The 23,755-nt window shown below is 54.9% G+C and overlaps 1 protein-coding gene across 4 annotated transcripts in view; it reads left to right on the top strand.

Annotated features, from left to right (window-relative positions):
- LOC133344925 (furin-like) overlaps positions 1-23,013 on the top strand; it is a 38,493-nt gene extending 15,480 nt beyond the window's left edge. For 2 of the 4 annotated variants that reach the window (XM_061555291.1, XM_061555362.1), the window contains 13 exons: positions 2,471-2,566; positions 3,619-3,747; positions 5,035-5,111; positions 5,446-5,534; positions 5,651-5,823; positions 6,775-6,987; positions 7,320-7,420; positions 7,576-7,679; positions 8,554-8,671; positions 8,999-9,178; positions 9,716-9,840; positions 10,183-10,308; positions 13,510-23,013. In XM_061555291.1, coding sequence (XP_061411275.1) covers positions 2,471-2,566; positions 3,619-3,747; positions 5,035-5,111; positions 5,446-5,534; positions 5,651-5,823; positions 6,775-6,987; positions 7,320-7,420; positions 7,576-7,679; positions 8,554-8,671; positions 8,999-9,178; positions 9,716-9,840; positions 10,183-10,308; positions 13,510-14,351 — 2,373 coding nt within the window. In that variant the 3' untranslated portion in view covers positions 14,352-23,013. Of the gene's footprint in view, positions 1-2,470; positions 2,567-3,618; positions 3,748-5,034; positions 5,112-5,445; positions 5,535-5,650; positions 5,824-6,774; positions 6,988-7,319; positions 7,421-7,575; positions 7,680-8,553; positions 8,672-8,998; positions 9,179-9,715; positions 9,841-10,182; positions 10,309-11,004; positions 11,149-13,509 lie in introns of all 4 variants that reach the window. The other 2 variants (XR_009755405.1, XR_009755404.1) reach the window with 2 other exon arrangements.
- The last annotated feature ends 742 nt before the right edge of the window (positions 23,014-23,755 follow it).

The raw sequence follows: 23,755 nt of genomic DNA, 5'->3' as shown, positions 1-23,755 counted from the left end.
CACACACTCTCCCCCCCCCCACCCTCGCCTCGATGGACAGCGCGAGGACAGTCCCGCCTGATGGGGCTGTCTCCAATAGCACGCTCGCACAGTAGTCTCTCTTGGGGTCTCTCTCTCTCTCAATACAATGATGGACTTTGAGGCCGTGGTCTTAGATGGGCTCTCTAGACTTAAATATATCCGCTCGCAGTGGTTTCTCGCAATACAAGATTAAATTTCGATTTAAAGCTTTCGTGACTGCAGGGATTCATATTCTTGGTTCTTTCGATAAAGTCACGTAGAAGGGAAATGATAAAATAATGAAAATATAAAACAATAAAAAATTCTCACGACGTTTCGACTGCAACACAAGCAATCATCATCAGGTGTGAAATCCACAGCAAGAAAATTTGAAAAAAGTGAAAAAATATTTTTTATTGTTTTATATTTTTATTCTTTTATATTTCCTTTCTACGTGACATTACCAAAAGAACCAAGAATATAATACAAGAGTTGTTTCTCAAACTCTTTTTTGCTCCACGGACCGCTGAGTCGATGCAGACATTTCCGCAGACCCACCCAGCCCCAACCCTGGTAACAAATCGCATTCACTTCTCTCTAAACTACCACTAATACTAAATGATTCATGTTTCCGGAACATAATTGTTTTTTTTGCGGCGCTGAAAGGGTTTTTTTTTTGAGAGGGTATTTAGATCTTGGGGTTATGGTAGTTTACCAAACTTCATTTTTTTAAATTAATTTATATAAAAAATATTAATGAAGACATTAATTTATATTATATTAAAAATATAAATTAATGTCTGAAATCAAACGGATAAATGTTGTCGTTATTTCTGGCACAACCTGCGTTTGCATCACCGTCACCGCGGGACTACCTGGCAGACCTGTCGCGAACCACGTTCAGAGAACAGCCGCAATACAACAATCGACTTGGAGACCAGTCTTAGATGGGCTCTCTCTCTAGACTTGAATCGAAGACTCGTCTCTGATCGGCTCTGTAGAATTTCGGCTTGGTATTCCAGTCTCGGACGGGGGGGGTCCCTAGACAACAATCGACTCGCACAGACTGCTTTGTGATGGGCTCTGTAGAATCTAGGCTTTTGACATTCCAGTCTCTGATGGGCTTTCGAGACAACGGCGGGCGGACAGAACGGTCTCTGATCAAGTCCGCATCAGACAAGAGACTTCCTGTCCTTCTCCGCCCCCACGATCGAGTCACGTGCTGCGTGCGCTGTGACGCCGCCGAGTTAGCGGTTTTTATCGCTTCGCATTTACGCAGCTGTGAATGTCGCCAAACCGCAAAGTCTCCTCCCCACCCACGGTATCCCACGCCCAGCCGTCTCCATGTCTCTCTGGGTACAGCTGCTGCCACCTCGGGGGTTGGGGAGGGGCAATTTGAATTGCGCCACTGTGCGAAAACGGAACGCGACCGAGTTTTGCGTTGTGGCCAAAAATGGGTCCCTGCAGCCACGCTCAAGGGATGGATGAATGGCACCGGCCCTCGAAGGTCACCCTGAGGGGTCGATGCAAAGCGACCCGGTTTGCATCGGCGTCATCGGCGTCGTCATCGTCGTCATGGTCGTCATGGTGGCGAGGGCGCCATGGTCCCGAGATTTTGACTACCTCGCCTGATGTGCAGGATGTCATGGGTTATTAATGATGCCCACCCTTGATGCCTGTGTATTTGGAGTTTGCGTGTCTTTGCACGTGGTCGCCTGGATTTTTCTCCCAGGTCCTTCTGGTTTTTCCCTCCACATTTAGAATCAACAACACGAGTTTCGAGTATTTGTCTGCTATAAACTTCCACTTGATAAGCCACTTCGTTGAGCTATCATTTGTGATGACCCGATCACTTCCGACAGAGCTACATAGTAGCTCCTGTGGGCCTTGCTGTCCGCCGGGATGCGTTTCCTCCTTGTGGTGGCGGCGGCGGCGTCACTGGAGGGCGAGCAGCTCAGTGTTTTATTTTACCAGGTAAGGCCCACTAAGCTATAGCTCTTTTTTTTTTCCCAAAGCGAACTTGCTATCACAAATGATCGCCCAATGAAGTGGCGCTTATCATCATCATCACGTGGACATTTATCGCAGCCAAATACTCTGAAAGGCACGTCGATGTTGATTCTAAATGCGGAGGGGGAAAAAAAACAACAACGGAGAAACCCAGACAAAAATCCACGGGACTACGGGGAAAGAGCGAGACACGCAAACTCCAAATATGCAGCAGGCGTCGTGGTCGGGATTGAACCCGCGACTTGGGAGAACGGTAAGCAAGTCACGAAATATAAATAAATAAACACCACACAGCAGTCGTCTCCCTCTGGCTGTTGTCGTCTCAGTCTCGCCAACAACGACCCGTGGACTTTTAGTCAAGTCATGGTCAGGTGCTGGCCACACCGCTGAGTCGCCTTCCTCACGCTCGGTTGCACAAAATCAACTTGCCCTTAGAAGGCCTCTCCTGCCCTTCGCCCAGGTGCAATGGGCCGAGCAGCAGGTGGTGAAGGCCCGGAGGAAACGGGAGCTGTTCCAGGAGCCCACCGATCCCAAGTACTTGCTGCAGTGGTATCTGGTACGTGGACCCGCACTCTCCAATGCACGCCGACGCCTTGAATTGTAATGTAATGCACGCCACTGCCTTGCAATGTGAAGCAATGCAGACGCCTTGAATTGTAATGTAATGCACGCCACTGCCTTGCAATGTAATGCACGCCGACGCCTTGCATTGTAATGTAATGCACGCCACTGCCTTGCAATGCAGACGCCTTGCATTGTAATGTAATGCCGAGGCCTTATACCCCAGCGTGTTACAATGCACGCTAACACATTGCGCACCGATGCATGGCTAGCCATCGAACAAAGACGGGCACGGCATTGCCCGTTTTCAGATGCTCTTCTGCGGCCATCTGGAATGTTCTTTCGGTACTAGGAAGTCACTGGAGCTGTGCATTTTTAAGTTTACATTGAAAACTAATTTATATCAAAGTGCTTTTTGTGTTTCGTGTGTTTTTCCTGCCGATTTTCAGCACGTAGCCAACTGTGCTAATGGAGGTTAGCACGGTTGCCTATGTACGGAGCAAACAAAGTTTGACATGAATACGAAATGTACACCAATGCATTATAATAGACACCAACGTATAACAATTCACACCACCATGCATTGCAGTAGATGACAGTGCAACAATGGATTGCTTGAGACCGCAATGTCTTATGGCAATGCTTTAAATGCACACCGTGTTGTTTAAGAGGCTCGTGAAGGACGCTGCTGCTACTGGGCAGTGTGACGCATTCACCCTCCAGCAACAACGAAGGGCGGAGGAGCGACGCTCGCAATAACGAGCGGCGCACCGGGTGGCTAAAGCGCAGCGAGTTGGCACAGTAGGGGGCACAGGTGGTGCATCGGCCAGTCCTCTCGGTAGGTCAACCCATGGCACCTGCTGGGTCTGCCCCGTGACCTCCTGCCAGCAACAAACCATCGAACGCATCACCTGGCCTCGGTACACCCAGCCTGGCACGAGCGCCGTGGTGACGTCGCCGCCACTTGGTGGCGAACGGCGGTTATTGCTGCCGCTGCTGCTGATGTTGTAGTATCGGTCTCCTCCCCCGCGCCCTGTGTGAGTGCAGCACAACAGCGTGCACCACGACCTGAACGTGCTGGCCGCGTGGAGCCAGGGCGTCTCGGGCCGCGGCGTCGTCGTCTCCATCCTCGACGACGGCATCGAGAAGAACCACCCCGACCTGGTGTCCAACTACGTGAGTGCAGCTCGGGGGGGGGGGGGGGGGGGCGGCGGGGGTGGTGGTGGATGGACACGGTGAGGGGCAGGGGGTGGGTGTCTGAATACTAAACACTAACATTAAACTACAGCAGATGACTCTATTATCCGCGCTAATCACGGGGGAGGACCGCCGCTGATAATTCAAAATTGCGGATGATCCAAAAATATCAATTTCCACGGATCTCTATGCAAAAAACCGCTTAATATCGGTATAGATGAAGAACGCACGCTCACGATCGAGCAATCAACGCACGTGCTCGGTGCTAACACTTTCCTGCTCCCGTGCAGAAGACTCGGCCCACGAAGTGAGTTGCAGAGCCACGCCAATCATCAATGAAACTCCACCCACCGTTGTAAAGATATGCAACGATTGTACTGCACTGTAGGGGCCATCGCGTGGATTTCGGGTTAACCGGAGCACATATTTGTTCGTTTTAAATGTTTATCGCACGTGACTTTCAACAAACATTTACAAGAATAACAATGCATAACTCTTTTTAGATTATTCATTTGGGCTTGAGGGAAAAAATAAACTGCATGCGTAATAATTGAGTCTCTGCTGTATGTTTATTTACCATGTAAGCCCCACTGAGCTACTTTATAACTTTAAAAGCAAACTTGGCTTCGCGAATGATGGCTCAACGAAGTGGCTTGTTACCGCCTTGTGGAAATTTACAGCAGCCAGCGCAGTGTCACTGTGGTATCCGTCCAGGAAACCTGGGGCCAGTGCCCGGCGCGGCATTGTAAGTCTCGACAGCCGCACGAAGAGTACTGGCTGTGTGTGTGCGAGTGTGCGTGTGGGGAGCAGGAGTGTAGCGGTTAGCGAGATGCACAGGTGGTGCATCGGCCAGTCATCTCAGTCAGTCGACCCATGGCACCTGGTTCTGCCCCTTGACCTCCTGCCAGCGGGCGTTCGACACTTCACATGGCCTTAACGTGCACTTAGCCTGGCACAAGCGCCATGGTGACGTTACCGCCACTTGGTGGCGAATAGCGGTTGTTGTAGTCGAGCGGTAATGTAGCGGTTAGCGAGCTGCGCTACGAATCTAGTGACCAGAGTTCAATTCTTGCTCTCGGCGAACACCAGGGACGATTATCGGAAACCGGTTCTGAGCCTCCCCGAGGTCGGGCGTGGTGCTGGCCAACCACCCCCTCGTGTGCCGTACCGGCCTTCATAGGTGCTACTCTCTAACAGCACTTGCCCTGACAGTCTGTTTAGGCTACACGGAGGGGGGGGGATCTTTATCCTTGTGTTTGCGAGCAGGATCCCATGGCGAGCTACGACGTCAACAGCAACGACCCCGACCCCCAGCCGCGCTACACGGAAATGAACGACAACAGGTGAGGTCCACGAGTGAGCTGGGTGAGTGGGTGAATGGGGAGTGGGGTGAGTTGGTGAGCAGACGAGCGAGTTAATGAATGAGCGAGTGCCGAAGTGAAGTGAGAATGTGCTAGCGGCTGAGTGAGCGGATGTTTTTGGTGGGGTGATTTGAAATGGGGGCTTGTTGGGGGGGCGGTAGTTGTTTTGGATGGGTTGGTGGGTCCGTAAATGCGGCTAGTGGTCACGTGAGTGAGTATACGAGTTAACGGGCAAGTGATTGGATGGGCTTGCATGGTGGTCGAGGTGGGCCAGCGGGGGGGTTGGTGAGCGCGATCTTGCCCGTCTTACCCGCAGGCACGGCACGCGCTGCGCCGGAGAGGTGGCGGCCGCGGCAAACAACGACGTCTGCGGCGTCGGCATCGCCTACAACGCTCGCATCGGCGGTGAGCGTCGGTTGCCCTCGCCCAACCCGAACACTCGCTCGTCCGCTCGTGTATCCACACACTCGCTCACGTGTCCCCGTGTGTGTCCCCCCCCCCCCACCACGTGTCCCTCCCAGGCGTTCGCATGCTGGACGGGGACGTGACGGACGCGGTGGAGGCCCGCTCGCTGAGCCTCAACCCCCAGCACATCGCCGTGTACAGCGCCAGCTGGGGGCCCGAGGATGACGGCAAGACGGTGGACGGGCCTGCGCGGCTCGCACAGGAGGCCTTCGTGCGGGGGATCACCAAGGTACCGGCGCTTGCGTAGAATACGCAGACAGACAAAGAACCCCCCTCCCCCCCCTTATGGTATAGCCTTAGCAGACTGCTGGGGCAAGTGCTGTTCGCAAAGACGCACAATACGACGGTAGGTGGTTCGTCAAGCGAGTTTAGGAAATTCACAAAGGCTTAATTTGTTCCGATACAATCGAAAGTTACCACCTTTTCGCCCAAAAAAGTACTTAAATATTTAAACAATGGATACTCTCTATAAGCATATTGTTTACTGTACCTACAACTGCCCGTCGTTAACAGGGGAATGGCCGGTAGGCAAACACAATTGGGCTCTATGGAGGCACTACTCTACATTACACTATACACTACACTACTATAGACTGCACGATACACTACACTACTATACACTACACATTGGGCTCTATTTAAGCCTGTTATTAAGCGAATAACCGTTAACAGGGGTGATCGTTAAGAGGGGTTCTACTGTGCACACCTACACGTTCAAAGGCAACAACAGTTGTCGCCGTTCGCCATTTAAGTGGCAATGACGTTGCCGTGGCGATTGTGCCAGGCTCGGTGCACGTCGAGTCCGTTACCTGAAGTGTGGAAGGCTCGCTGCTGCAAGCAGGTCGTAGGATAGCACCCAGGATGTGTTATGGGTTCACTGGCTGAGATAATTGTGGCATATCCTAGGCACAGGAGTTTAACACGTAGACTCTCGCTCTCGCCTGATGAGGCTGGTGGTAATTCCTGGCGAAACGTCGTACTCGAATTGTAAATGTTGTGGGTTTACTCTCCAACACACCTGTGTAGGCACCAGCTCCTCGTGAGCACGCGCTCTCAGCGGTTGCTTGCTCTGTGTGGACGCGAGCTGCGTGGCTCCGTGTCTTTGCCGCGGCCGTCGCGCCCCCCTCAACCGGGGGGGGGGGGGGCCCCCCCCCCCCCCCCCCATTGTCCTCTCTCGCAGGGCCGTGGCGGCCTGGGCTCCATTTTCGTGTGGGCCTCGGGCAACGGCGGTCGCGAGAAGGACAGCTGCAACTGCGACGGCTACACCAACTCGATCTACACGCTGTCCATCAGCAGCACGACGGAGAAGGGCAACGTGCCGTGGTACAGCGAGGCGTGCTCCTCCACGCTCGCCACCACCTACAGCAGCGGCGCTATCGGCGAGAAGCAGATCGTGAGTATGACCAGGGGATCAATACCTCATCCGTCCCCTCCGTAGCTGCCACTCTGTCTACACTTAGGGTCTAATCCGTTTTCCTCTCTCGGCTACCTCCCTGCCCAAAACTCCCACCGCCACCCCCCATGCCTTCAAACTGCTGACCTCTCTCAAGCGCCCCCTTCTGTTTAAATTGCCACCCTATCTGTTAACTGCCATCACCTCCCAAACTGTCCGATTTCGCCCTCTCGCGACTGCCCCGCGCTTTGTAAGCTCCCTGCCACCCGACGTTGACGCCGCCTCCCGCGTTGAAAAACTGTCCCCTCCCACCCCCCGCACCCCCCCCCCAGGTGACCACGGATCTGCGGCTCAAGTGCACGGAGAGCCACACGGGCACGTCGGCCTCGGCCCCGCTCGCCGCCGGCATCATCGCGCTGGCGCTCGAGGCCAAGTGAGACGCGTTGTCCTGCTAGACCCCCCCCCCACCCTCGCCGACGTCGTGCCATCTATGCTCTCACATGGGTCGTGTTAATTATTTTAATTGTTGTGAGTGTCACGTTAGCCATAGCTATGTTATCCGTGCGTCACGTGTGGCTGTGTCACCAGCCCCCGTCTCACCTGGAGGGACATGCAGCACCTGGTGGTTCGCACGTCCAACCCCTCGCACCTTCACGCCTCCGACTGGGTGACCAACGGTGTCGGTCGCAAAGGTGACGCTCGCGCACCGCTCACTTCCCCCGCCGAGGCGCCGGGTTCGAGTCCAGATCTCCCGCCGACCTGTCTGTCTGTCCGTCGACCCGCGAGTTTAGCGGGGTCGTCGTGTGCAGAGGAGTTGTGGTCTCAGCCGGGTGACTTGATTGTATGTATCGCCTTAGCGGAGTGTGTGTGCGCCCAACTGTGCTAATCGAAGGCCATGGGTGCGCATGCATCTGTTGTTTGTGCCTATGTGCGTCTTCTTCGCGTGTGTGTGCACGAGTCTGTTTGTGGCTCTGCGTATTTGTCTGCATCTCTGCGCGTGTCTGTCTGTGTGCGTGCGCAAGACGGCCGGGCGTGGTGTTGCCCCCCCCCCCACCCCCTCGTGCGTCATGGCCAGCCTTCCTAGGTGCTACTCATTAACAGCACTTGCCCTAAAGTTAAAGGCTATATGGGGAGTCTTTGTCTAATCAATGCATGCATCTCTTGTGTGCGCGCGTGCGTGCAAAGTGCGTTCCCGTCTCTGTGTGCGTATGTGCGTGACTTGGTATTTGCTTGCCTGTGCGCGTGTGCGTGCGTCTGTGATGGGGAGCGGGAGTGTAGCGGTTAGCACGCTGCATTACGAACCCGGCGACACAAGTTCGATTCCCGCTCACGGCTAACACCTGTGTCGATGGTCTGAACTGGTCCTTGGCCTTATGTCGACTCCATCTCAATGAGTTTCGAGTGCTGTGTGTAAACTTCTGCCACTAGGGAGACAAAGGCGACCGGGCGTGGTGCTGGCCACCCGCCCCCCTCGTGCCGTTCCAGCCTTCATAGGTGCTCGCTAACAGCACTTGCCCCAACAGTCTGTTAAGGCTACACGGGAGATCTTTGTCTTTGTGCGTGCAGTGAGCCACTCGTACGGCTACGGTCTCCTCGACGCCGGCGCCATCGTGACGCTCGCTCGCAACTGGACGACCGTTCCCCCGCAGCGGGCGTGCACCATGGAGATGAGCACTGAAGCCCGGTCAGTCGTCGCTCACCGGCACGCGCGCTGGCTCCTCTCGCTTACGCGTTCACCGGCTCGCTCAGCCGCTCCCTTGCACGCTCATTCTCTTGCACGTTCATTCGTCAGGTCTTTCGCTCGCTCACCACGATATCTACACACCGCCGAGGTGAGGCAGACCCAGTACCCGCTTTTGATGATAGTGTCACTGGCGATTAGTGGGGAATCGAACTCTGGTCGCCGGCTTCTCAGCGCAGCGCGCTAATCGCTGCGCCGCCGTTCGCTCGCTCGCTCACCGCCAACTCTCTCCCCCGACCCTCGCTGTGCCCCCCCCCCCCTCCCGCACAGCCCCATAGGACAGAAGCTGCTGGTGAGCGGGCGCGTGAGCTCCTGCCTGGGCACCGGCGACTACGTCACCACGCTGGAACACGTGCAAGCCCGCCTCACGCTGGCGTTCAGCCACCGCGGGGAGTTGGCGGTCCGTCTCACCAGCCCAATGGGCACCCGCTGCACGCTGCTGGCACCCCGGTGAGAGGGGGTGGGGGGGGCGGGGGTAAGGGGGGTGGTGCGCGCCGCTGCTGGGAGTAAAACGTGGGATATCGTGCCGAACAAAGACGAAGATCGCCCGTGTAGCTTTAACAGACTTTTGGGACAAGTGGTGTGAGCTGGCACGGCACACGAAGGGTGGGTGGCCAGCAACCACGCCTGGCCGCCTTTGTCTCCCCAGTGGCGATTTGTTTTTACACGCACGGCACCAGGTACTCAATTGAGGCTGACTCGGCCTAGAGGAGGCTCAGGACTGGTTCAGATAATTGTCGGGGGTGGCGGCGGCGGCGGCAGCAGTGGTGGCAAGCGGGAATCTAACCCGGGCTGGTTTGTAGCGCAGCACGCTCACCGCTGCGCCACCGTTCGCCGAGCAACGCGCAGTACAACTTGCGCGGGTGTCGGCGATCTGCGTACAGTGCAACCGCGTACAGTGCGACGGGGAACCCCTGCGTGGCGATGTTCGTGCTCGTCGCTCGCGTTAAACGCGGCGTCGGCGATGATGCTGACATTGTTCCGCAGGCCTCACGATTTCTCGACGGAGGGCTTCAACGACTGGGCGTTCATGAGCACCCACTCGTGGGGCGAGGACCCAACGGGGGTGTGGACCCTGGAGCTGGAGAATACCGGCAGCGTCCGCAACACCGGTGAGGGACCAGGGCCTCGCTCGCACGCCCCGTCCCCTCCCCACCCCCGCTCCGTCCACCTACCGCTCCCGTGACTACGCACCCTCATCCACTACCCCCCCTTCCCTACCTCTCCCTCCCTTCCCCTTGCGCGTGGAGACGAGGACAACGGCGATCTGTGTCCAAACGTACGGCAGCTGCCGACCTGCTCGGCAACGTGAACTCCATACTGGGCTTGGACGATGCCCAGACAACGATGTAATTGTGCAAGCTTCAATGTAATCTTGGTGCTGGCCGTGGTAACCTCGTGTTGCCCCTCCCCGCCCCCCCTACCACCACCACTCGTGCGCGTGTTTGGTGCAGGCACGCTGAAGCGGTTCACGCTGGTGCTTTACGGCACCGCTCACCGCAAGCGCAGCCTGCAGGGCGTCCCCACGGTGGCGTCGAGCGTCGCTTGCCGAGCGCGCGACCCTGCGGGGCTCTGTGTGGGTACGTGGACCGCTAGCTCGCTCGCTCGCGCACACTCACGCACACTCGCACACACGCTCCCGTGCGCACACTCAGATGCTCCTATGCACACCACAAACACTGACGCACGCGTTCTCACGCACGTGTGTACGCACTCACGGACGCATCATTGCCTGCATCCGCCCACCCTCGCCGGCTCCTTAACTCGCCGCGCAAATGCTCGCCGGCGCTCGTGAGCGCCGAGCGTGGTACTTCCGACGCTTGCCACCACCCTCCACCACTCGGGTGAACGCCATCGCTCACCTGGTGAGACACGCCGTGCCACGTTTCCCGTCTTACCTCCATATTCTCTCCCCATGCATTCCCACCCCTTCCCCGTATCTGCCTTCAACTACCCGCGCATCTCCTTTCTGCCGCTCGCGTATGTTCCCATGTCTTTCTTCACCTCCCTGTGACTCCCAGTGTGTCCCCCGTGTCTCCTTTGACCTCCCCCGTGCATCCCCCCCCCCCCCCTATCTTCCTTCAGCCTCCCTGTGTGTCCCGGTTGTCTCCCTGTGCGTCCCCGAAGTCTTCCCATGCCTCTCCCCTCGCATCCGCCGTGTCTTCCATTGCATAACGCTGTCTCCCCGTGTGCAGCGCAGTGTGTCCCTGCATCCCCCCGTGTCTCCACGTGTCTCCCCGTGCACTCTCGTGCTCGTGCTGCTTGGTCCCACGCAGGATCGCGGCTGTGGCGGCGGTGGCAGCGGCGTCGTTGGTGGCGCTGGCGGCAGTGCGGGGCCCCCCAGGCGGCGCGCTCGCAGTCGCCCTAGCCTAGGCAGGAAGCAGGATAGGGCCCGGCAGGGAAGGCAGGAGGAGCGTGCGGTGAGTGACCCCCCCCCCTCCCCCAGGCAGGCAAGGCACCGCCCTCACGGACCCCGCTGGGGCGCAGAGCAGCCTCGAGCCAGACCAGGCCAGGGGGGCGTTGATTGTTACGTATCCGGGTTGTTGACGACGGGTGTTCGTCGTGGTTTCCCCGAGCACGCGGTGTTGGTGACGGACATTGAATTTCTTCCCAGAAAACTTTCCTCGGCTAAGAAGAAAGGAATTTTTTTTTTCCTAAACTTGACTAAATCGGTCCCCATAATGTCGACCAATCCAAGTTTCAACTTTCAACCACGGGTGTCTTCGCAAAATGCCGACCCCCCCCCCCCCCCCCCCCCCATTAATTTGTTAAGCCAAGCGGAGATTGGGATGAGTGGGGATGGGTAAGGGGGGGCACACGCGTGGTGTCTCATCCTCTCGCTGCTTGGCGCTTCTGTTTTTGCACTGTGGGTCCCAGTCGCGCGATTTAAAACCCGGCGCACCGCTTCAGAAACCGTCGTGCACCTCAATCGTCACCCCCCCCCCCCCGCTGCCATGTCTGAGGTGAGGTGGTTGCGCAACGAGAAAGGGGGGAGGCACGGCAAAGGTTTCTCGCCATGCCCCTTTACAGCAGAGCCCCCACCTTCTTCCTGGATAGCCCCCCCCCCCCCAAAACCAACATGTGGTGACGAAACTCGTCCCTTGCCATGTCGCCGAACCGATCGGTCGCTCGAAAGTCTAAATTGTTTTGCTTTCACAATCAGTTTGGCGCAACTGCTCCCCTTGCAACCGGTCGGTAGGGACGTCTGCGTAAGCCATTTCGGTTGCATGCTGCCCCACTGAGTTGCGCAACTCGGCCTGCTCCGATGTGGGACCCAGCTTTGGGCAAGGGGGTGACCTTTTCTCTTCTCCTCCGTGTTGGGTGGGCGGGAGTGATGGGGTGGACTTTGTTGTTGCACTGTGTTCACGTTGTGTGCCGAGAGCACGCAGGCCACGCTTCTCCTGAAAAATGAAATGTACAAGCAGTGCTGCGTTCAGCGTCTCCACGCTATGTAAATAAAACGGAATCTGATGTACCCCCATCGGCCTCCTATTGGATTGTCAGGCCAAATACTATCCCGGAGTGCCTTGTCAAGCGAGCAAGAACTCTGGACCGTTGTCGAGCATCCTAGTCGGACGACTGTGTGTGCCTTTCCCGGATAAATAATGATCGTGTTAAATTTTGACTTAACTTTCGTGACTGCAGGAATTCATATTCTGTGGTTCCTTCGGTAAAGTCACATAGAAAAAAGAATAACAATAAAATAATAATAAAAATAAAGTGAAATAAAAATCACGACGTTTCAATTGCAACACAAGCAATCGTCATAAGGAGGAAAAAAGGGGGAAATCTGCTGGCGCAGGCTGTTTTATAAGGGTTTCGAGATGGGCAGGGCAACAACTTATTTTTATTTTATTGTTATTATTTTTTCTATCTACGTGACTTTACCTGTAGAACCATAGACTATTATCACGTTAAGTTAGTATTAAAATAAATCATCACCCTGCTGCCAACTGCCCAAAGTCGGCAAAACTTCGCAGGGAGCTGTGGTTTGTGTGTGCGTGGTTCGGCCCTTCTCACCACCCCTTCCGAAGCACTCTCACCAGTAAACCGTGTCTCCGCGAGGTTTGCGACCACGTCCTGGCTTCTCCCGGTGTCTCTGAACCTTACCTGCGGGGGAGCACTCTTCTGTGTCGGAGCTCGCAGCCTGCGGTTGCTTTTTTTAATGATCGGTTTTTTCCCCCAATCACATCTCCCGAGCACCACGGGGTCGTTTGGCTGCCGCTGTGACCCGACCATCGCGTGGCAGCTGCAGCTCCCCGAGTGTTTACCCCCCCCACTCGCCTACCACACGCTTGGCTGTGCCAACCGCTAGCCTGCTGGTCAACCACCCACTGTCCCCCCCACCCGCTCGCTCGCCCATCCACTCGCCCTCTCGTCTGCACCGCACACGCTCATCCGTACCCGCTCACTGACCCACTCGCCTGCTTACCCACCCATCCACTCACCAACTCCTCATTACCACTCGCCCATCCACTCACCTACTCCTCATTACCATCCACCCGTCCACTCGATCGCGTCCGCATCATCGCCACCCCCATCCACTCGCTCACCAACTCATCCCCTCCGCATCCCACTTGCGGGGGCCCGCCCACCCCGCCAATCCTCCCAGAAGACGCCTGTGCCCAATTTGAGCTGGCGCCGACCTCCCGTAGGGAAAACGCCGGGGAAAGTTGCTGGAGCGGTGCTGACGCACGTCGGCTGACAGTGTTGGTGGCGGTGGTGGTGGCGCGCGCCTTTCTGCTGCTGTCGTGCGCCGCGCCGCCGCTGTTGTCTGGCAGAGTGTAGGCCGCCCTTCCTGCTGTTGGGCCACGCCTGCGTGCAGCGCTGTCCCAACGGCACCTTCGCCAGGGAGCCGGAGCAGCAGCCCGGGGGGGCGAGGAGGAGGCGGTGGCTGCGGGAGCGGCAGTGGAGGCCGGAGGATTCGGAGGATTCGGAGGAGCATCGGGTGACGGAACAACAGTGGAAGCGAGACGACTGGCAGCAGCATTTTCCACCCAGCCGCGGTGGACCGTCGTCGTCGTCGTCGTCACCTCCACCACCGCGGTTAGCAGCAGCTGGAGCGTCGTCGTCGTCTTCGTCGCCGTCGCTGTGCGAGGAGTGCGACGCATCGTGCGTGTCGTGCTGGGGGCCCGGCCCGGCCGCGTGCCTCTCGTGCGCTCCCCACTCGCGCCTCGTTGCGTCGCGCTGCGTCCCGCAGCCGCAGGTCGGCCGTGCGTCCCCTCCGCTCTCCCTCTCGTCGTCCGGCGACGGCGACGGCGGCGCGTCCCCCGAGGCGACGACGCCGCCGCTGGTGGACTTGCGGCGCGCCGCCGCGGTCGCCTGCGTCGCCGCCGTCGCCCTCTTCGCCGTCCTCTTTGCCGTCCTGCAGCTGCGCTCCGGCGAGTGCGGTGCCGGTGCCCGCGCCCTGAGGACCGTGTGGTTCACCTCGGCCGGAGGTGGCGGTGGAGGCGGCGGCGGCGGCGGCTCCTGCTGCTGCGGGGACGTCGGCGAGAGCGGAGGAGGAGGGGGAATGGCCGTGTCGTACGAGGAGCTGAGCGCCAAGGCGCCCGACGAGGGCTTCATGGACGAGGACAGCGACGCAGAGCTGCACAGCGAGACGCGGGCCTTCATCCAGGGCTGACGACGCCGCCGCCGCCATCGCCTTTCGTCCTGGTTACTGTTCCCGGGGTCGCCCTCTCCGTGTGCGTCTCTGTCGTTGTGACTGTGGCCGATCTCGCTCCTGGAGACGTTCCCCCGTCTCCGCTTGAGTCGTTGTTTCGCTGCTGATGCTGCTGATGCTGATAAATGCCCGAGGACGCGAAACATCTCGCGTCGCGATGTTTGTCGGCCGTGAGAATGACCACGCGATCCCGCCGCTCGATGCGTTCACGTTTTATCTCTTTCCCCCCCCCCACCCCTCCCACTTGCGGTATTGTTGCGAGGCTATTTATCTACCCACCCCACACCTGTCCCACCCACGCCCCACCCCGAGGTGGCAACCCGACCTGACGGGGAGCCGTGGAAGATGGCGGCCGTTGTTTATTGGCCGTGCGTAAAATCCATCTCTAGCGCCGTTTTATAAATCTCGTGGGCAGATTTGAGTTGGCCGTTGTTGCGGTGCAGCTGTTTGTGTGTGTGTGTGTGTTTTAGTGTGCTTTGTCTTGTTGGGGGGTGGTTGTTTGTCTTTGTTTGAGGTTTATTGTGTCGTCTAGGGATTTGTTTGTGACCTCACCAAATTTAGATTTCCGTTGCGTGTGCACGTTTTTGATTCCGCGTTTGCAGTTTTTCGTTTTTAGGCGGAGATTCATTTTTTTAACTCGTCATTTTGTTGTGGTTGTTGCTCGTCAGAATTGGGTGTTTGCGTGCAGCCCGTTTCGTTTAGTCGTTGGGACGAAGCGCCGCCGTGCGACCGTTTTGTTTTTGTCGTTGGTAGCTTCCGTCTTGTTCCAGTCACGCGTTCTCTCTCTCTCTCTCTCCCCCGTGCATTTTTTTTGCGTCCTCTGCCGCGTGCCGTTCAGGACGATGTCTCTAAATGACGTCGTTTCGTCACGCGAGCGGCACGACACGAGATGGCGCGCGCGTGCGAGGGTTGCGCAGCTGTGCACGTTGCATTATTATTTTTCTTCCTTCCCGGTTGTTTTCGTCTTCATGATGCAGCTGTGCTCGGAGTGCAAATTCCTCGTTTGTCCTTAAGACAATTCCGGTCTTTGTGTTTCTGCAGCTATCTTTAAGTTTTTGTTCGTCGTTAATTCTTTCACGTGGTTTTTTTGTGTAAGTTTTGGCAGCATCAAAATGTTTTGTTATTTTTGTGGCCCATTTTTTTGTGCGAACTTAATAGTTGAGCTCCCCAATATTTGTAAAATGTTTTTTGTTTAATGGTTTTTTTTTGTGGTGGGTACGTGTGGCCCATCTCCAAGGTCCGTCGACACCACACTACACCTTCGTTGTTTGCCGCTGGCAAATATTTTCACGGGAGCCAAGAAATTTTTTTTTTTGGACCGTCCGCACGTGGTTTGCTGGAAACCTCTTAAACACCGGGTTTGCAAGTGGCTATGTTCGTAATTGTTAACACTGTTTAGCTAATTATCACCGGCTATTGGTTAGCCTCCAGCGTGCTGCACCTGTGGATGTTGAGGTTTATCGTGTGCGTATACGCCGGCGTCGCTGCGTGCGCGCATCGACACGCTGTAAGTCTACTCTACGGTGTATGATGGGATGGTATATGCACATGTCTTTATTTTGACTCTGCTGTTTCGAACCTGTAGAGTGGTGTGTGCCAATGTGCACTGTGTGTGTGTGCGCGCGTGTGCCAGTGTGCACTGTGTGTGTCGGGAGCGGTAGTGCAGCGGTAAGCGCCGCTACGAACCCGGTGACCAAAGGTTCGAGTCCCGATCGCGGCCAACACCAGGTGATGGATGATCTGAACCGTTCTTGGGTCTCCCCTATGTCGACTCGGCCTCAAATGAGTACCCGGAGCGGTGTGTAAACATCACCGCCGAGGAGACAAAGGCGGCCGGCGTGGTGCTGGCCACCCACCCCCTCGTGTGCCGTGCCGGCCGCCTTCACAGGTGCTGCTACTCGCTAACAGCACTTGCCCGAATAGTCAGTTGAAGGCTATACGGGGAGGAGATCTTTGTCTCTATTTGTATATATTTGGTCTTGTATATGTTTTGTATACGTGTAACATCATGTTCACGTGCAGATATAAAGTGCATCTATTTTAAATACATGTGCCTATAATGTTGCTGAAATGGTGTGTATTTATACTGTATAGTGTTTTCTGTATGCTACATGTTGTGAATGTACCTATATGTGTGTGTCTGCCCATCTACACTATGCATTAAGTACGTGCGTGTGTGTGTGCACTACTTCTGTAATACACACACAGCCAGTGTGTCGTGTAATATTACCTATATGGTGTGTGCCGTTACATCAGCACTGTGTGAGGAGCGGTGGCACAGCGGGTTGGCGCACTGCGGTGGTGTCTGACCCCCCCCCCCCTCCCTGTTTTGCGTGGTGTGAAACTAAATATCCAACACTGGAGAGACAGGTTGCAGAGCGTAGCGCTGTGATGGGTCGCCTTAATAGGTGCTTGCAAACAACAACAACAACACTTTGCCCTGGCAAGCGGTGTACAAGCTTTACGCTTCCGTTGTGTAAATCTGTGTAGTTCTGTTGAAAAAATGTGCGTGTGAAAGTACTGTATACATACATATCCAGCAAAGGACAGCATAGTCTTAAGTGTCTGTATATAAAACGGGTGCGTGTGTGTGTAAATAGATGTACGAAACATTGCTGCTGCTGCTGTTGCTTGGGGTAAAAGAATGCAAAAAAAAAATTGAAAGTCCTTTTTACAACACGTGACTTAAATTCTTGGTTGCTTTACATTCACAGTCCGACGTTTTAATTGCAAGTGTTATCGAACGTCTCGCCGCTTGTGTTTTTCGCATACACGAATATTTACACATACCCTGGTGCGCGTGTACATTATGTACATGTAGCCGATTTTCAGCAACATGCCGTAGGTGTGCGCGTGCACGCACTGTGTGACAGCGTTGCGGTGGTGCAGCCGTTAGCGCCGCTGCGCTACGAACCCGGCGAAACGCGTTCCCAATCCGGCTCACGGCCACCAACACCAGTGACGATTATCTGAACCGGTCCTGGGCCTCCCCTAGGTCGACTCCACCTCCAAATGAGTACCTGGTGCGGTGTATCAACATCGCCACTGGGGAGACAAAGGCAGTGAGGTGCGATGCTGGCCACCCACTCCCTCGTGTGCCGTGCCGGCCTTCGTAGGTGCTCCCAAGGAGCACTTCTGCCTCCCGGTCTGTCAAGGCGACACGTGGGGGATCGGTGTCTTTATCTTAGACGAAACATGTTAATCCTACAACACCGCATGTACAGGGACTCCCCTACTTTCGAACACGTTAGGTTCCAGAGGTTACAAGTGTGCACGCCCTACAAGTTGTAGGGCGTGCACACTAAACACGGAATGGCTTTAACAGTCGTATAACCTCCTGCAGATGTAGATGCCACTGGTTCTTCACGTTCTGCAGATGTAGATGCCACTGGTTCTTCACGTTCTGCAGATGTAGATGCCACTGGTTCTTCACGTTCTGCAGATGTAGATGCCACTGGCTCTTCACGTTCTGCAGATGTAGAGGCCACTGGCTCTTCATGTTTTGTAGATGTAAATGCCACTGGTTCTACAGATATAGATGCCACTGGTTCTGCAGATGTAGATGCCACTGGTTCTTTGCGTTCTGCAGATGTAGATGCCACCGGTTCTTCACGTTCTGCAGATGTAGATGCCACCGCCACCTCTGGCCCACCCAGCAGTAGTTGCGAATGGAAAGTTGCTGCAGTTAGCCGATGGGCAAGGCCGCGTGTCGCAGCGGGGTAAAAACTAAACTAAACTTTTTATTTTATTTATTTTACCAGCTAAGGCCCCACCCCGAGGTGTGTGTAGCTCGTTTTCAGAAGCGACCTGGCTGTCACAAATGATAGCTGGACGAAGTGGCTTGTCCACGCGGGGATTTATACGAACAGGCAAATCTCGTGTTTCTAAAATGAGGAGGGGGGGGGGGACCGGAGGACCCGGAGAGAAAGATCCACGCCACCGACGGGGAGACGCGCAAACAAATCTAACAGGGAGTTGGGATCGAGCCCACGAACCCCTGTAGACCAGGCGAGGTAGTTAACATCTCGCAAAGTGTGTGGGTACCCCCAGCTCTTTCCAATGCGTCCAGCCAGCGTTTGAGTTATCTCGCTAACAGAGCCTCCTCCATCCGCCACCAGTGCGGCGTGCACGCGTAAATATCTCCACCTAATTCTAGATGCTGTGTGTTTTGTTTGTACCGTTTAGACACACTCAGACACACACGCTCACCCCCCCCCCCCCCAAAAGTTTCGCTGCTCAAACAAGCAAGAGACACCCCCCCCCCCCGTGCCCTCCTCTGCAGTCGGCAGCCCTGCCAGAGCCAGTGGTGGAAATTCCACATCCCTATGACAGTTCCCATTTACCCGGCACGCGCGTATGTGTACACGCACACGGAGATGATATAATGCGCGTCTGTATTTACGTGTTTTGTCGTGCGGTATGTTTTTCAGTTTTTCTGTTTCATTTATTAGGCATAAACACGTTTATGTTTAACGTTAATGTAACACTTAAACGCGCACAGTTCTGGTGCTGTGTTAAGGTTCTTTTTTTTAGATGTACTACTGATGGCTCAACGGCATATAATGAAAGCTTACGGTCAATATTCACACAAGCTGGGCTAGCCTACAATGCAAACACGCGCGCGTGTGCCCGTGTGTTTATGCGCGTGTGTGTGGGGAGCGGTGGTGTAACGGTTAGCGCGCTGCAAACCCACGGCGACTCGAGTTCGATTCCCGCTCACGGCCAACACCAGTGACGATTATTTTCTGAACCGGTCCTGGGCCTCCCCTAGGTCGACTCGGCCTCAAATGAGTACCTGGTGCGGTGTGCAGTAAACATCGTCACGGGGGGAGACAAAGGCGGCCGGCCGTGGCAGCGGCCTTCGTAGATGCTCGCTAACAGCACTTGCTCCAACATTCTGTTAAGGCTATACGAGGGATCTTTGTCTTTTGTGCGCGTGTGTGGTGGCACTTGCCCCAAGACTCCACGAAGGCTGTACGAGAACCTCTGCCTTTATGATGCGCTAAGAGCTCAGTCACTGCCCTCGCTGTGACGCCTGATCCTGACTCGCTTCAATTTGCGAATCTGAACCTTTCCCCTCGGCCGACTCTGCCTTCAAATGAGTCGTCCCTTGGTGCAGTGGTGGTGGTGGTGCTGTGGTATGGTGTGTGTGCGGTCACGACAGGTAGGCCGGGGGGGGGGTCGTGCATGTGTGCTGGCCTTCCTGGTCTTAATAGGCGCTCTCTGATACCCGCTTGCTTTTCCCACTGGAACAACCGTGCCGAGCTGCTGGTTTCTTGTTTTCCCACTGCACGAGCCGAGACACGCCAGCGACGCGACCGTCTTTGCGGGTTACGTGGGGGGGGGGGGGGGGGTCTTGGCACGACGTTCACGCGACGTTCACGCGACGTTCGCCCCCTGATCCTCTCCCCCGTGGGTTCATTCGGACGTCGTCTTGCTGCTGCTCTTCTGGCTCCGTGGGTTATCGCAGCTCCCTTCTTGAGCACTCCTTTTTGGGTTTGGTTTTGTCCTTGCACGCACCTCGCGATTCAGCACCGGTTGGCCTACGTACGGTGTGAAAGAAATTCTACATACACACTACTTTGCACCACCTGTACAACATTGAGAACGCAATTACGTTAGCACGGCTTTGTGTTTTAGTTTTCCGTCTTTCTCCCCGCACCTCCGATTTCGCGCGGTTGGCTCTGTGATGCGAAATAAATTCTTCACACAGACGACTACTATACACTACACTGTAAACTACACTGCGAAATACGACGCCACGATACCACATTGAGAGTTAATTTCTTTCGCGCTGATTTTTGCGTGCTCCGTTTGACCTTCCCGCCCACCTCCGATATTTTTTTAGCACGGTTGGCCTACGTACGGTGCAAAAGAAGTTAAACATACCTGCAATGGGACAAACGTGTAGGGGGGTGGCAGCAGCCGTAGCCGTGACAGCCCCACACTGGCACGGCACGCGTGCCAGTGTCGCCGTGACAGCCATTCAGTAAGGTTTCTCACGTAAACAAAACATGGAAATTCGTTACTAGTACAGCAATGCTGTGTGTGGGTTCACTCTTCAACACACCGCCGGTGTGCTGAACTAGTAGCGGATTGACACGTTTTGTTTTATCTGACTGCTTACAAATTGGGCTGTGTCGGGTTTAACGACACATTCAGATTTACGCGATCTAACCCCAAAATCCTCCTTGTGGATAATATCGGTCGTGAAATCGATACATGTTTTTATAAACTCCACCACCACCCTCACCGTTAACTTCCATGCTGACACCACACTCATTACTGCCCTCTTCATTTGGAATCCTTTTTTTGTATCAAACATGAAAACAATGAAAGCTATCGTAACAAAAAAAACCTAAGGCTCACCGGCACACTCCGAAATCCTGCACAGGCAATCTGAGCATACACACAGTGTAACAATCCTGAGTGGGGGGGGGGGGGGGTCATGGTCACGGAACCCAAAGTCTGCGACCTCTCCTCCCACGCTATATGCAGCAGCTTCACCGATGAGTGCCCTAAAGAATGTCGTCGTCCTTCACGGAGCCCGCACCGCGCTGCTTGCTTGGATAGTTTCAAAAGTCCTGAACCAGATGTTGATGTTGTTGTTTTTAAAATCCTATGGACAATCTTTGAATCGTGCCGGGTGAAGGGCGGGGTGGTAGGGAGGATGGGGGGGGGTAAGTAAAATTAGGTTTTGGGTTTTGTGTTTTTAATTCCACCGATGCCAAAATCTCGCGTGACGCTTTGGTGAATGGGGATGGGTGGGGGGGCACTGTGGCTCCGGCCAGTGGGGGGGGCCGCGCTGGCGACGTCGTGGCGCCTGAGAGACGCTCACGACGGCGTGGGGGGGGGCGACACGTTGATGCTAAATCCGTGGCTTCTCGCTTTGCCAGCGCGTCCGTCCATCCGTGACGACGAGAAACAACGCGCCCAGCCGCGGCACTGACCGGCGTCTGAATTTGTTCGCTGAAGATGGGATGGGTTTTTTTGTCTTTTTTTCGGACGCTGCCGCCACTTTTGGGAATTTTATAGCTGGAAAGGATGGTGCTGTGGCAGTCGACGATGTGATGATGATGATATGTCATTCGTAAATGTTTCACCCCCACCCCCCTGTCCCCAACAAGCCTTGCTCGCTATTACCGGAGTGTAAGCTTCTGAAAGTCCTGTGATAGGTCCTAGTAACTTAATACGAATGCTTTGGATGAAGGTAAAATTTAACCTCGTTTTTAAATGCAGGTGGTTCCCAGACTTTTAGACGGTGGACTCCAAATCAAAACCACCAAGGCCAGAATGCAGATGGCTCCCTATCCACGCCTGAGTTCGTGAATGCGGCATTATTAGTAAGGCATTTGTTTTTCGCGTTGTGTAATTCGCGTGGTTTTTTTTTAGTCGGTAAAGCGTCTCCACGCCGTGTGTATCGTCCCCCTCCCCCAAACGTGGTGCTGTCGTGACACCGACACGCACATCCACAATTCTAAATTCCTCCTGCACGGTGTCCATGACGCAGCCTGCGCCCACCAGGTACATCAATGCCCCGCTGGTTTTTCCCCAAGGTTTAGCTTTGCAGATTCCAGACTTTTTTTTTGGTGAGACGAGTAGTGCTGTTTATTAGGCTCCTGCAACATTCTCCAATCCTACAGCGTGTGCCCGCGAAATCCCGCCTCTGCTACTGCTACTGCCCCTGGCCTCCCCTCTCCCCGCTTTGCCTTGTGACCAAATCTCGTCCATGAGCCCCCCCCCCCAGACCCCAGACGTTCCACTTCGGCGGGTTGCCAATTTGTCTTCACGGCCGATTTTAACGGGGCGGTTACGCCGATACCCACTTATCGCGCAAGTCGGCCTTGTAAAGTAGTAAACAAAAGACGACGACAACACCCTGAAAGTTGTTGCTGATGCTGCTGCCTTCTACAGGTGCGGGGGGGAGCCCCACAGACTATACACGGACCCTTGAACCCCCATGGACAATTTGGGCCCATAGACTTTTTTGACCCATGGGCTAATATAGACCCTTGGATAGTTTGGACCCTTGGATAATTTGGACCCATGGGCTAATATGGACCCATGAGCTATATGGACTATTTGGACATTTTGGCGTTTGCTCCGCCGTTGCCTGATGGGCAAGAAACGAGGGGGGAGCGATCGGGACTTTTCGCTCGTCTCGCGTTCGTCAAAGATCCGCCTGCTTGTTGTTGTTCCTCGTCCTCCTCCTCGCACCGACGGTCTCCGTTCTCCCCGGGAGGGCGACCTTCGGTTCGTTTTGGATACCCAAAGCCCCCCCCCCACCCCCCTCCACCCCCCTCCACCCCACCTCGAGGTGCGGTTTGAATGGGAATGTAGCTTTGATTGCTTTAAGTTGATTTTTGAGGTCCAAAAAACTATTGAGTGAACTACAAACATTTAATGCAAGCTATATATTTAAGAAACGTGAAAAGAATATACTTTGTGACCAAGTGGATGGGTAATTTTGTACATATTGGTCTGCGAAACTGCTGTTTGCATATGTTAATCTGTACGAGTGAATTATTTTTTGCATTTAAAATAAAGATGTTGACTTTGCGGGAGATTTAGACGATTTGGCCTCGCAGCTTAACGTGAGTAAGAAATAAACTTAAACACTTTAGACGATGTTTGTTTTTGTATCTTTTTTAATTCGCGATTTCCCCCCTCCCCTCCCCCCACTTGGCTGGTCAATTGGAAGGTGGTCGCAACTTCTCCAGCGCCGGTTGTAGGGTCAACTTCACCCATCGTCATTCCAGCAGGGTTGAACAAAATGAGAATGAGCGCTGCGATTGCGATGTTTAATACCTCGCCTGGTACACAGGAGATCGTGAGTTCGATCCGAACCTGTTGTATATTTGGCGTTTGCGTGTCCCTCTCCAATGGTCCGATGGTCGTGTGGATTTTTCTCCTCCCGGGTCCTCCGGGTTTTCCCTCCCATATTTAGAAACATGCGTTTTAGAGTATTTGGCTGATATCAAATTTCCGCGTGATGATAAGGCACCTTCCGTTGAGCTATCAGATGTGATAGCAAGGTCGCTTCTGAAGAAAAGCGACAGAGCTAAGTGGCCCTTACCTGGTATAAAACACATTCCTCCTGTGGAGGGAGCTGGTAGGAACGTTGGGTTGCTCGGTCAATGGCCAGGGTCAACGGCGGCGTGGTGTATTCCGCAAATATGCCCGACTGAGGGCAGGCACAAGCCGGCGTGAGTAGGTTAAACGTTGAGTTTTATAAGGGCACCACGGGGTGACCAGCCCCTCCCCACCCAGCCCCTCCTTGCACGACGGACACAATAATCCCCTGTGGGCTGGTGGAACCAGGAGGTTCTTACCAGTAAAAAATAGCTTGGAGTACGCATTGTTGT

Source organism: Lethenteron reissneri, chromosome 1 (genome assembly GCF_015708825.2).
Source record: "Lethenteron reissneri isolate LAM-NWPU_2019-01 chromosome 1, ASM1570882v1, whole genome shotgun sequence".
Taxonomy (NCBI): domain Eukaryota; kingdom Metazoa; phylum Chordata; class Hyperoartia; order Petromyzontiformes; family Petromyzontidae; genus Lethenteron; species Lethenteron reissneri.
This window is presented reverse-complemented; position numbering and strand designations above follow the sequence as displayed.